Below are 13,189 nucleotides of genomic sequence, written 5' to 3'. Positions count from 1 at the left end.
AGAAACTAGGTGTTATGACACCCAATCCAGAGCTCCTTTTAGACCTCCCCTCTTTGTGCACCATTGCTCTCTGACCAATGGGCCAAGAATGTTGCCCAGGAGGCCTAGAGTATTGCCATTTCTGGATTGTTGGGTAAAGGAGGAGAAGCGCCTGCAGACTTGGTGTAAAATGTCTTGATATTCATTCTTTCTTTGTGCTTCTTCCTAAAGGCTGGGAAACTGGCTGTTGAACGAGGATGGGCCATCAATATAGGTAAGTACAACAGGGAATTCGTTGTGGGACTCTGGGTGTGTGTGTGTGTGTGTGTGTGTGTGTGTGTGTGTGTGTGTGTATGAGAGAGAGAGAGAGAAGAAAGAGGGAGATAGAGAGAGAGAGAAAGAAAGAGAAGAAGGATATATATATATATATATATATATATATATATATAGAGAGAGAGAGAGAGAGAGAGAGAGAGAGAGAGAGAGAGAGAGAGAGAGACAGAGAGACAGAGAGAGAGAGAGAGAGAGAGAGAGAGAGAGAGAGAGAGAGAGAGAGAGAGAGAGAGAGAGTAGTATGTGTGTCCCTGTCTCTCCTTCAGTCAGTTGACTTTCAGGACTCTAGAGAGGTTACAGTTTGGAGCTTTTATTGGAGTGGTCCCTTTGCAAAATCCCAGTACTAGGGGAGTTTACAGGTACTCAGGGAGTATAGTTTACAGGTCCAGAGAGGTAAGGTCACACAGACCCAGGAATCAAACTGGAGCCCTCTGATTCTGGCCTAGGCTTCTTTCCCATAAATAGTATTGTTCCCCAAATGCTCATGGATAACTCTTGCCACTAGGCTTGGCTTCATATGTGGGAGGAATGAGCCACCACCTACGTATAATTTGTGGGGCCCAATAAGATCCCTGTGCCCAAAGGTCTCTTCCCCCATTAGTTTGTCATGAAATCTAGAAGGCCTCCTCTTACTGTCATTTCTTAAAAGCTTTCTGGAGCTAGGATCATCCTAGATTATGCATTCTGTTAGGTAGGAGGACACACACACACAAGCCATGGCCACACAACAGGTGGAGAAGGATGAAACTCTCTCCTTCCCAGATCTGAAACCACAATATTCTCCAGTCTTCTAAAGCCCCTCCTGTTTTATCAAGGGTCCTCAATATCATCCTCTTCCCCTCACTCACACTCAGCTCTTCATTTCCACCCTCACAACACCTCTGTGTATGTCCCCTTCTCGTCAGCTGCAGGCCTCCACTCTCTCCTGGCTGAGCCCTTATAATAGTTACAGCAGCCTGCTGCTCGCCCTCTCTGCGCGAAGTCCGGTTTCTCTCTAATCCATTCTTCCCTTGGCTGCCAAGTGATTTTCCTAAAGTGGTTTGACCATGTTACCTTTTCTCTGCTCCCTCTCAATAAACTCATGTGGTTCCCTATTACTTCTAGATTCAAATATAAAATGTAAATATAAAATTTGACTTTTAATCCCCTTCACAACCTGGACCCCTCTTGTCCTTCAGTCTTCTCATACCTTCCTCTCCACATACTGAATAGTTCAGCTACATAGATCTAATGTAGGTATGACCCCATGCCTTTTCATTGCCTGCCCCCCATGCCACCTCTAGTTCCTCACTTCATTCAAATTGTAGGAGTCTTTCCCAGCCTTCATCTCTTCCCTCATGTCTTCCTTCTAACATGACCTTCCATTTACACAATATATCTAATATGTAAATAGTTATTTTCATGTCTGTACAATGCTTATTAGTATGTTGCCTGGCATATTAAGTAACCACTTAAATACTTAATAATTGTCTGACTTCTGGAAGAGTAGCAGAGACTTAAGGGACGAGGGGAAAGCACACTAACTCCAGAGGGGCGAATGATGCAGCGGTTGCCAAGGATGCACACGTACGTGAGTGCTCTTGGTAGCAGCTGTCACAGAGGAGCCTGCCCTTGTCATCAGCTGCAGTCTCTCTCCAATGAAGGCCATCATTCCAGCTTGCAAAGCCAGCAGCAGCTCTGGTGATCTGGACTGGAGCTTGGACTGGCCTCTTGTTTTAAGGTCAGCTCTTCACCACAGGGAAGCCGTACTCATCTATTGTCACTGACTTATTTGAAATTTCCTTCTTGAGGAGCCTGAAACTGCTGCTTCTTTCTTATTTGAACATTCAGGTTGAACTGTGGCTCTGGCAAGAATTCATCAGGTTGCATAAGCAGGCAGAGAAGATGAATTGTGGGGTCAGGCTAAGCTAACTAATTAATATCATATCTTGAGAGTGTGTCCTTTAGAGCTTTCTTATCTACTGGAACTATATTTGGGGAAGACTCTGTTGTCATCAGCAGGAAACAAGACCTTGGAGAGGATTAAATCCTAACCACATTTCTGGGTTGTTTCTTGAGGCTCCCTGCAAGGTTGGGAGGATTTCCCCATATGATTACTGTTATCAACTTCTCTCTGTCTTTATGTCCAGGAGAGATACCTCTTCTTTATTCCGGTTTTTTAAAATAGTATTTTATTGTTCCAAATATTGTGCAAAGATAGTTTTCAACATTCACCTTTGCAAAACTTTGTGTTCCAAATTTTTCTCCCTCCCTTCCTCCCTAACCTCCTCCCCAAGACAGCAAGCATTCTGATACAGGCTAAGCATGTTTAATTCGTCTCAACATTTCCATATTTGTCATTTTGGGCAAAAAAAAAGCAGATCAAAGGGGGGAAAACTGAGAAAGAAAAAAAACCAAGCAAACAAACAACAAAAAAATCACATGCTTTGATCCACTTTTGGTCTCCATAGTTCTCTTTCTGGATATGGATGGCACTTTCCATCCAAAACTATTGGCACCTCCTCTTTGGTCTACCTTGGGTCAGTCACTAGAATAACACATTTTAGGGTAATAAAGAGCTTTTTACTATACCACATTTTTAACAAGTGAGAAAAGAATACAGTATTTAAAAAATATATAGAGAGTTCAGAGCTAACTTTAATATGGTAGCACTGCAATAGAGTTTGAGGTTATTAATATAATAAAAATAGCATTGATACAACATTTTAAGGATTGAAAAGTGCTTTACATATTTTCTTGTTTGATTCATTTTCCCAGTATTCATTATATATAAGGTCATTGAACCCCGAGAGAAGTTAAATGACTTTCCCAAAATCACTATAGCTAATAGGTGAGGCAGGTTTGGGACTCAGGGCTTCTCGAGTCCAAATTCAGCCCTCTATCCACTAAACCAGTTCTCCAATGTCTGGCTTTGTGTATGGGGTTTAGACCTGGATCTTATGGAGCAACTAGTCCATCCCCTCATTTATAGATTTGGAAGCTAGGATCGAGAGAGATGGATGCTTCATCTCTTAGCCAAGGGTCACGCAGGAAGCAAGTAGAAGATAATGAGTTGCACCTCACATTTCTGATTTCCAGTCAGTGTCTTTTCTACATTTACACTTCAAACAGTAATACTGAGTAAGTGCTTCATGAATGCCTCGTTGTGAAATATTCATAAGCCTTTTTCCCCTTCCCTTTTATCGCCCCCACATTGGTACTTTTAAAAATCAGATACTCACTAATCATTTAATCCTGTTGGCCTCAGTTTCCTCATCTGTAAAATGAGCCGGAGAAGGAGATGGCAAACCGCTTCAGTTATGTTTGCCAAGAAAACCAAGTGGGGCCACAGTGTCAGATGTAACAATATTTTAAAATCTTGGCAGGTTGACTGGATATATTTTTGCTATCCCCCTCAAGGTGTGTGTAGGGGGATTTCTGATGATGATTCATCCTATTATTCAGTAATTAAAATCAAGACCCAATAGGTTGTCTTTTGTTATCTTGAATATTACTACTTCTACTACTAATGAGCTCAATTTATGTAGCTGTTTACTGGAGTTTTTCCAGTACATGTACTGGACTTACAGTACTTCTATGGAGTTTCCATAGAGCACTCCTGTGAGTTAGGTGATGCAGATATTACCGTTTTACAGGTGTAGAAACTGAGGTTTAGAGAGAGGTAAAGTGAATGTTTCCACAGTGTTTGAGTCTTCACTGACTGCTCTTTGTAAATGTGAAGCACCATATAAATATGTGTATATTTATGTAAACATATAAATATGAAGTTATTATTATTGTTATCATTTGCACTGGGAAAAAGGGAGATGGGGAGGAATGGAGATTTTGGTTGGTTTGATTCTTTTATTCTGGCCTTGGACAGAAAGTTAGGAAGTGAAGGTGACTCTGGTCTCCTGTGCTTGCACAAGCTCCCCTCTAAACTAAATGGCTTGCAGTGCTGCTGTAGATCAGTGAGACCACCAGAGGGTGCACTTTGTCTGCCCATTATTGACCTGATTAGGTACCGAGAGCTTGGGCTGCAAACTTGAAATCTGGGATTCACAGCAGCGGTGCTTGAGTGAGAATCCTTCTCCTCCATCCTTGTCACGGTGATTGGGTGGAGGATTCAGGCATGAGGAAATCCTTTTACCCCCAGATGCCAAGATGTCTCCTGGCCCTTCTACTCCAATTATATCAAGTGCTGCCTCATTAGTTACTCAACCAACATTTCTTAAGTACCTACTATGTGCTGGATATTGCATTAGATACTGTGGATCTAAGAATCCAAAGGCAAAGACAAGACAGCCCCTTCTCTTATGGAACTTCCAATCCACAGCATTTATATATATAGGCTCAGACAAAAATAGATAAAAGGTGCATTTGGTGAAGAAGCCATGAGAAATAGGTGGGATAAAGAAAGGTTTCATTTGGGATATCTTACATTGAATCTTGGAATTCATTTGGCAGCTAGAGATTCCAAGAGGTGTTGATGAGATAGAAGGACATTTCAGGTTTGTAGGAAAGCTAGTGCAAAGGCAAGGATATGGGAGTGGGGAGACGATGGCAGCAGGAGTGTCCCGTTTGAGTAGCATCAGCAAGGACAATTTGCCCAGATTGTAGAATGTGTAAAGGGGCCCAGTCATAGAAAGAATGGTATGTAAGCAAGTGTTTGGGGAGCACTTGCTGGATACTCAACCTTTTGTTCGCCTGCATCATGGGGACTGGAGAGGCCATAAACCCTGCCTTTGAAGAGCTTGTCTGTCAGACTGGTAAGATCCACAGACAACGCCAGTGCTGGATCACAAGGTATAGGCTATGAATGCGATGGGGAGTAAAGGAAGAGAGAGCTCGGTGGGTGCTGGAGTAGTCAGAAAATGCCTCTTGCAGAAAGCACTGCTGGAGCTGGGCTTTGAAGAGTGGGAAGCATGTGAATGACTATGTGACCTGGTGGGTCATCATCCTTTATCACGTTACTGATTTGTAATGGGAAGAGGTTGGACTAGGTAGTTTGTAAGGCTCCTTCTTGCTTTTAATAAATTCTCCTGCCCGCCAACTCTAATACTTTATTATATGTGAAATTAGAAATAAATGTTATGAATAGTCACTTGGGGATAGAACAAGTGAGGAATAGTGTGCAAAAGGGCTAGAGGTAGAAAAGATGGAATAAGGAGAATGGCTGTTCTGGATGGGGTAGTCTGCAGTGGAGAACAGCCAGAAGTGAGGATTCCCCCCATCCCTAGCCACTGCTTAATGCCTTCTCTTCCTTTGACATTCCTTCCATTTGTACTGTGCACACATATACATATACACAACACACATATACATGTACACATATGCATATAGTCATATATCCATGTCTGTATCTCTGTGTCTTGCTTGTACATAGTACATAGTTTTGCATTTATCTCACCTCACTTTGAATGTGACTCCTTGAGAGCTTTTCTTTTGCTTTTCTTTGTGACCTCAATGCTCGCCAGAGTGTCTGGAACACAGCAGGTGCCTAATCAATGCTTATTGACTGACTGTTGAGATAACTTAGGGAAACCAGGTTATGAGAGGTCTATTTGCCCTGACCGTATTCAAGTTTTCTTCTGCATGGATCATTCATTTCATGGAAGATCAGTCAATGGAACTTGCCAGTGCCATTTAGAGAGGAGAGGATCTTGAAAAGGGATGAGAATACTGCAAGAGTGTAACTAGAAAAGCCTTTACTCCTTTCCTAGGACCCTTATCTGAAACTGAGGTACTAGGGAGTTAGAGCTGGTAGGAGAGGGAGGGATGTTTTCTGGCAGCAGGGAACAAGGGCACCAAAGAGAACCACCAATTAAGTGATGGGTTTTTTCCCTGCAGGTGGTGGGTTCCATCACTGCTCCAGTGACAGGGGAGGGGGATTTTGTGCCTATGCTGATATTTCACTCTCTATCAAGGTAAGATTGTGGAGACGATGCTTTTCAATGAAAGCCACAGGGAAGGGGACTATCTGGATCAGAAGGCTTAGAACTAAAGGGACCTTAAAAGCATTTTATCCAACAGTGATTGAAATAGGCCTAGAGAACATAGTAGTTGAGCCAGCATCAGTTCGCTGAGGCCTTGGGAAGTGTTGGATTTAAACTGGCTTAGAGGAGGCAGGAGTGCATTCTCAAGAAGAGATAAAGACACAGGAAAGAGGCTATAAGGCAAATCTGACCTTCCCCCCCCTCAAAAAAAAAGTCTAGAAAGAATGAACTCCTCTTAATTCTTTGAAACTCTGGATTTAATCATAACTTGTGAGATAGAGAACATGCCTTTGGTTAAAAAGTACTCTCATTGTTATGCTGTGTATAGCTGGAAGCTGATGAAAGCCAAAATTTTGGATCTGAGTCTTCACTAGGTTCTAGGCTAGAAGGGAAAATAATAATAGTAGCTGGTATGTATATAGCACCCTCTATGAACACAAGGCTTTGAAACATTCAGATTTGAATTCTGTCAATGAATTATTAGTAGAGGGTCTTTTCCCCAAATGCCCTCTCAAAGCCTCCAAAGGAAAGCCACTGGCAGATTGAACATCTCACTGAAAGTGTTGGCCATTCAGTTCTTAGGTAAGAATCTTATAAGGTCAAGGATGTAATGCCCAGAGCTTTCCCTAAACTACTGGGGATTTTAAATGATCATCTACTCAGTTATTTGCCTGGTGAATGTTTTATTTCTCTGCTTACCCTTTCTCTCCCTCCTCTGTCCTGGCAGTTTCTATTTGAACGAGTGGAAGGAGTCTCAAAAGCCACCATTATTGACCTGGATGCACACCAGGTGGGTGCCCTATCCCACGTGGGTATCAGTGTCCTGTCTCCACAGTTCATGCTTTCCCATGATCCTTTCTCCCCATCAACATGCACTATCAGGAGAGTACAACTTCCACACAAACACACTCCTGTCCACACACCTACACAGTGTCAGAAGGCATCGGGTTATCCAGGGATGAGACATTGCCGAATGTCATAGGGAGAGCCGGAGAAAGGCTTGGGCTCACCATCTTTGGTCACCATCTACATCCAAGTGTGGCGTTCCCTTCTGACAACAAGCAAGGGCGGTGCTGGATTGCAAGTACCTGCTCATGCCCTATGCCGGGGCTTCTTAAACTTTTTCTACTCGCAACCAAGAAATCTTTCACAGCCCCAGGTGTATAAAATAGGAATATAAATTAAACATTTATGAATAATAAATCATAAGTTCATGTCCCCTGCATTCAGTTACATGACCCCATGTGAGGGTTTTAAGAAATTTTGCCCTATGCCAATGAAATTGCAGCCCCCATCCCTATACATAATAATAATGATATGATAACAATGATGGTGATGGCTGCTCCTCTTTGAACAGAACTTTAGCGTTTGTGAGGTACTTTATACCCATTTTTTCTTTTCTTTTCTTTTTTTTTTTTGTTGTTGTTGCAAAGGAAGGATTGTATTCACAAGGTAAAAAAATAATCTGGGAAGAGAAACAAAACAAAACAAAACAAAAAAAACCAATGCTCTCAGTTTACATTCACTTCCCAGTGTTTCTTCTCTGGGTGTAGCTACCTCTGTCCATCATTGATCAACTGGAAGTGAGTTGGCTCTTCTTTATGTTGAAGATTTCCACTTCCATCAGCATACATCCTCATACAGTATTGTTGTTGAAGTGTACAGTGATCTTCTGGTTCTGCTCCTTTCACTCAGCATCAGTTGATGTAAGTCTCTCCAGGCCTCTCTGTATTCCTCCTGCTGGTCATTTCTTACAGAACAATAATATTCCATAACCTTCATATACCATAATTTACCCAACCATTCTCCAACTGATGGACATCCATTCATCTTCCAGTTTCTAGCTACAACAAAAAGGGCTGCCACAAACATTTTGGCAGATACAGGTCCCTTTCCCTTCTTTAGTATTTCCTTGGGTATGCCCATTTTTTCATCTGATTCTCACAACAAACCTAGAAGGCTGACACTGTACGTTTTGGTATTCTCCATTTTGGCCTTGGCATTGCTGACTTGTTGACATGGTCTTCCAGAAGATCACTAGTGGTGTGTTTTCCCCTAGGGGAATGGCCACGAGAGGGATTTCATGGACGACAGTCGGGTGTACATCATGGATATCTATAATCGCAACATTTATCCAGGAGATAGTTTTGCTAAACGTAAGTCCGCTAAATTGTTGAGTCCTGGAGTGTGATTTCTTTGTGGATGAGGCGCTGTGGTACTGGCATAAGGTAGCAATATCAAAGTATGGTTGGGAAAAAAGACCAATGTATATTTTTAAAATTCATAAAAACGAGTGCACAGGCACCCTCTCCCCTATGCTCCCACAAACACATGTACCCAACTGGGTTGGGGTGTGAAAGGTCATTTGTAGGCCAGTTGTTTGGAACTCTGAGTTCATTTTCCCATGGGAATAACGATGGAGGGGCTATTCAGGTCCCCACCTGATCCCCTAGAGACATCTAGTCCCACTATAAATGAAATACTTGACTGTTGCTATTAGAGCTTCTCATTGTTTCTGTGGGAGAATATATCTTAAGTCCCATCTGGGAATTTGGGAGGCAGGAAGTGTACTTGCCGCTTCATTGTCGCTACATCTCAGAAGAAAATCTTTTTCCCATCCCCTGCTCTGGATCATTCCCTTTTTATTTACATGTGAGCATATTGTAGGGAAGCAGTAGATATTTACATCTTAGGCTTTAAAGCCTTAGTTTTTGGATCTTTTATGGCATTTCCCGACTCCCTGATGGGAAGAGGCATCATCGCCTCTCCTCCTCCTTATGCTGAGTAGGACTTTCTTTTGGGACTGTGAAGTGGGAGCAATTCCAGCTGATACAGCTCAGATGGGTATAGGTTTACCATCTATGAGAATATAGGATCTGGAGTTGGGAAGGACCATAGAAATCCTTTTGTTCACTCGCCTCACTTTATAGATGTGCCCGGAGGGAGAAGAGACTTGCTCAGTATCACATGGTAGTAAATAGCAGAGCTGATATTGGAACCTGGGTCCTCTGATTTAAAATCCAGTGTTCTTTCTGGCACACTTCCGCTGCATATATTATTGATCTTTATAGCAGCTCTCTGAGGTACTTGCTCTGATTAGCTTCATTTTACATATGAGGAACCTGAGGCAACAAGGTTGAGTGCCTTGTCCAGAACCACAATAAGTGAGGATGGATTTGAAGCCAAATTTCCTGACTCCCAAATCTACACTATCCATTCCACTAAGCTGCCTCTCCCCCTGCTTGGGCAGCTGATGGCACAATGGCTAAAGTGCCGTGCCTTGGGTCAGGAATACCTAACTTCAAATGTGACCTCATGCTTCTCAGTTGTATGACACATCCTCTACTTGTCTAAGTTTATCCAACTGTAAAATGGGGATTATAATAGCATCTATCTCTCCAGGGTTGTTGTGAAGAACAAATGAGATCCAATTTGTAAAAAGTATTTTGCACAGAACCTGGCACAAAGTAGGTGCTATATAAATGCTTATTCCCTTCCTATTTTACCTGCTGCTTTCGACACACAGTATATATCAGGTCTAGGAGAAACCTTAGAGATTATCCAGTCCCTCACTTTATCTATCTATCTATCTATCTATCTATCTATCTATCTATCTATCTATCTATCTATCTATCTATTTTCCTGAGGCTGGAGTTAAGTGACTTGCCCAGGGTCACACAGCTAGGAAGTGTTAAGTGTCTGAGACCAGATTTGAACTCGGGTCCTCCTGAATTCAAGGCTGTTGCTCCATCCACTGCGCCACCCAGCTGCCCCCACAGTCCCTCATTTTAAAGAGAAGGAAACTAAGGCCCTGAAAAGTGCTTAAATGGCCAAGCTGAGTCCCCACCTTTAGATACAAACCCAGTTCTCTTTGTGTTGTACTACTCCTTCTGGCTTCTTGGTGCCTTTTTGGGGCACCCCCTCCCTTCCTTTCCTCTATCAAAAGGCAGCGCCCCAAGGGGATGGGTGATCAGACAGGAAAGTTTTGCTGAGTGGAGGTGCAAGGAAAGGATGCAAGGGCACCTGGAGTTGAGGTGGGGAGGAAAAGGTGCCAGAGGCACATCTTTGCTACCTTGACATTTTGCTGCCAGTGGGATGAAACTGGTCAGCAAGCCCCTGGTCTACCTTGCAGAGATGATTGTGTTAACCACATGCAGTCCCGGCCTCTGCTAAAGCTTCTCTTAGCTGTCCCTGATTTTTAGGTGCCATCAAACGGAAGATTGAGCTAGAGTGGGGAACAGGAGACAGAGAGTACCTGCAGAAGGTGTCTCAACACGTGGAAGAGGCGCTGAAAGAGCACAGGCCTGATGTGGTGATCTACAATGCGGGCACAGACGTCCTGGAGGGTGACCCTCTGGGAGGACTCTCGGTTTCTGCCAGGGTGAGTCCCAGCCCTCAGGGCTTAGTCCAGAAGGTTTCAGAGGTCTCTGAAAAGCAGTCATATTTCCCCTTAGGATTAGGACCAAATAACTGATTTAAAGTAACAGTGGGGCATTCTGCATTACCTTTAAAGAAGACCTTACTGATATGGAGGGAGGAATGAATGAATGAATGAATGAAGCATTTGTGAAACATTTAATATGCTGTTCATTGTACTGAATGGTGAGAATACAAATACAAAAGTAAAAACACTCACTTCCCTCAGAGAACTTACGTCCTTCCACCACGGTCCATGCTCTCCTCCCCTCAGCTGTGAAAGAGATTGTCCTCAGTAAACTCCAGTGACTTCCTATTCCTTGCTGTTTGGCCCCGAAAACGCCACCTTTTTGAACTTCTTACACATCACTCCCCTGCAAATATTTGACAGTCCAGCTGCCCTGGTCTGTTTGCTCTTCCTTGACAGTGCCCCAAAGTGAAATGTTCCCTCTCTTCCCCTCTGTCTAATAGCTTTTCCCTGACCCTTTTTCAAGAGCTGGTTCAAATCTTACTTATCCTAAGCAGCCTTCGCCTCTCTAAGACAACTTCCATGCCAGTGTTTTCCCTCTGAGAGGATCTTCCCTTTACACTGTATACATCTCGTAGATACATAGTTATTTACATGTTGTTTCTCCTTCTTGTTTCCCAGAGAGCAGGCACTATCTTTCACCTCTTTTTGTATCCCTCACACTTAGCACAATGCCCAGCACATTAATAAATTGATTGATTGCCTGATTATTGACTGACTTTCTTATGTGGGAGAGACACCCATAAGGTCAGGAGAAGCATTTTACTTGGAGATTACTGAGATGATGAGTGAAGCTGGGAGGAAGTAAATTGACTCTCCATAAGGGTAATGATAGAGTTGATTTGTATATGGTTTCAGAATTAGAAAGAGGGTGGGGGTGGAGAACATGGTGGCTGGAAAAGAGATGGCCATCCAGGGAAAGGTGACTGGATCCGGACCTAGATGGAGTGGGTGACAGAGGCAACCACTAATCAGTATTGGAGACCCCAGAGCAGGAATTACTAAGGTAAGAGAATTTGGCCTGGGGCACTACTGACAAGGAGATCACTGGGGAGTGAAGTGATGTTATTTCATGTTGGAAAGGGCAGTGTCCTGGGCCCTGAAGGCACTTGGAATGGAGGGTGTGCTCTTATGGAGCCTATGGCTGTAAATCTTAGAATTTCAAAGAAATTTCAGTACCATCTCATCCAACTACTTCCTTTTGCACAAGAAAAATAAACCCAGAGTTAAACAATTGTGACCTCAAAAGAGTATACATTTTTGAGGGTCTTTGGAGGGAAAGGAAGGGCAGTTTATGACTCTCCTTTGTTGCAATCCAGCTATTTCCAGAATAAGTATTCTAATCTTTCTGATCTTTCTCCTAAGTCGAGTCCCCTCTCTCAAATAATGTCAGACTTCTCCTACCCATCCCTTTCCAGGGCATCGTGAAGAGGGATGAACTGGTGTTCCAGGCTGCCCGAAAGCACAATATCCCTATCCTCATGGTGACCTCAGGAGGCTACCAGAAAGAGTCAGCACGGATCATAGCTGACTCCATCCTCAACCTGTTCAACTTGGGCCTCATTGACCATACTGATGCAGTCTGAGGAGCCCAGAGCACCGTGTAAATGACTGTGACCATCTAACAGGCAGCCTTTGCCATCCCTCTCCCGGAAAATTTTTGTTTTCTAAAAATCAGATACAACAGGCAACACTTTAACCCGAGACTGGTGTCAGGGTCAGCTGCAATACAACAGATCTGAAGCCAGGGCCCTGTAAAATTCATTTTTTTTTTTTTAACATTTTTAAAGACAATAGAAGGGGAAGGACCTGTTCTGGCTGATCTGTCTCCACGTAGATCTCCATCTTGTTCTGGGGGATAGCTTGAATCTTGTCTGAGTCTCTGGGGGAGGAACAGAGGGACTGCCAACTTTACACTTTCTCCTTTCCCTCTGTCTCTTGGCCTGTGGTAAAATCCCAGACTGGAAGGTAAGGTGACTGCTGCATGAGCTGACTAGGGAGAGAGGGAGAAGATTGTGAGGAGAGGGAAGGTGGAGAGAATAAGAGAGAGAGCAGGGCCTTTGCCAGAGAATCCTCAAATGGACAGTGACAGTGGGGTAAGATCCAATTTTAGATTTTTGGAAACTACATGAGGGAATAAAGGAAAGGCATGTGGAAGGAACAGTCCAAGATCAGGCTTGCAGCTGAGTCATGGGTAAGTAGTGAGGAAAGATGTGGAGGTCATGAGGGGCAGGGGCAAAGTGAGATATAGGAAGAAATAGAGCTCTAATTTCCTGTGAAGCCTTCTTGGGAACCAAGAATTAGGAGACCACTGGTAGTAGGGAAAAGCCCCCTTCTATCAGTGATCTCCTTCCCTCTCTTCTTTCTGTTTTCCTCCAATCTGCACTCCCCTTTTATTTCCCTTACCTGCCTCCTTCCTCCCTTCTTTCTTAATTTTTCCTTCTTTGGTTGTCCTTAT

The 13,189-nt window shown here is 43.3% G+C and overlaps 1 protein-coding gene across 2 annotated transcripts in view; it reads left to right on the top strand.

Moving 5' to 3' along the window:
- Window positions 1–12,478, top strand: part of HDAC11 (histone deacetylase 11) — a 41,024-nt gene extending 28,546 nt beyond the window's left edge. For both annotated transcript variants that reach the window (XM_074283674.1, XM_074283673.1), the window contains 6 exons: window positions 211–253; window positions 6,142–6,218; window positions 7,015–7,077; window positions 8,347–8,443; window positions 10,490–10,668; window positions 12,150–12,478. In XM_074283674.1, coding sequence (XP_074139775.1) covers window positions 211–253; window positions 6,142–6,218; window positions 7,015–7,077; window positions 8,347–8,443; window positions 10,490–10,668; window positions 12,150–12,317 — 627 coding nt within the window. In that variant the 3' untranslated portion in view covers window positions 12,318–12,478. The remainder of the gene's footprint in view (window positions 1–210; window positions 254–6,141; window positions 6,219–7,014; window positions 7,078–8,346; window positions 8,444–10,489; window positions 10,669–12,149) is intronic.
- Window positions 12,479–13,189: the final 711 nt, after the last annotated feature.

Source organism: Sminthopsis crassicaudata, chromosome 1 (assembly GCF_048593235.1).
Source record: "Sminthopsis crassicaudata isolate SCR6 chromosome 1, ASM4859323v1, whole genome shotgun sequence".
In the NCBI taxonomy this organism is placed as follows: domain Eukaryota; kingdom Metazoa; phylum Chordata; class Mammalia; order Dasyuromorphia; family Dasyuridae; genus Sminthopsis; species Sminthopsis crassicaudata.
The sequence above is the reverse complement of the archived record's forward strand: the minus strand, read 5'-3'. Positions and strand labels throughout refer to the sequence as shown.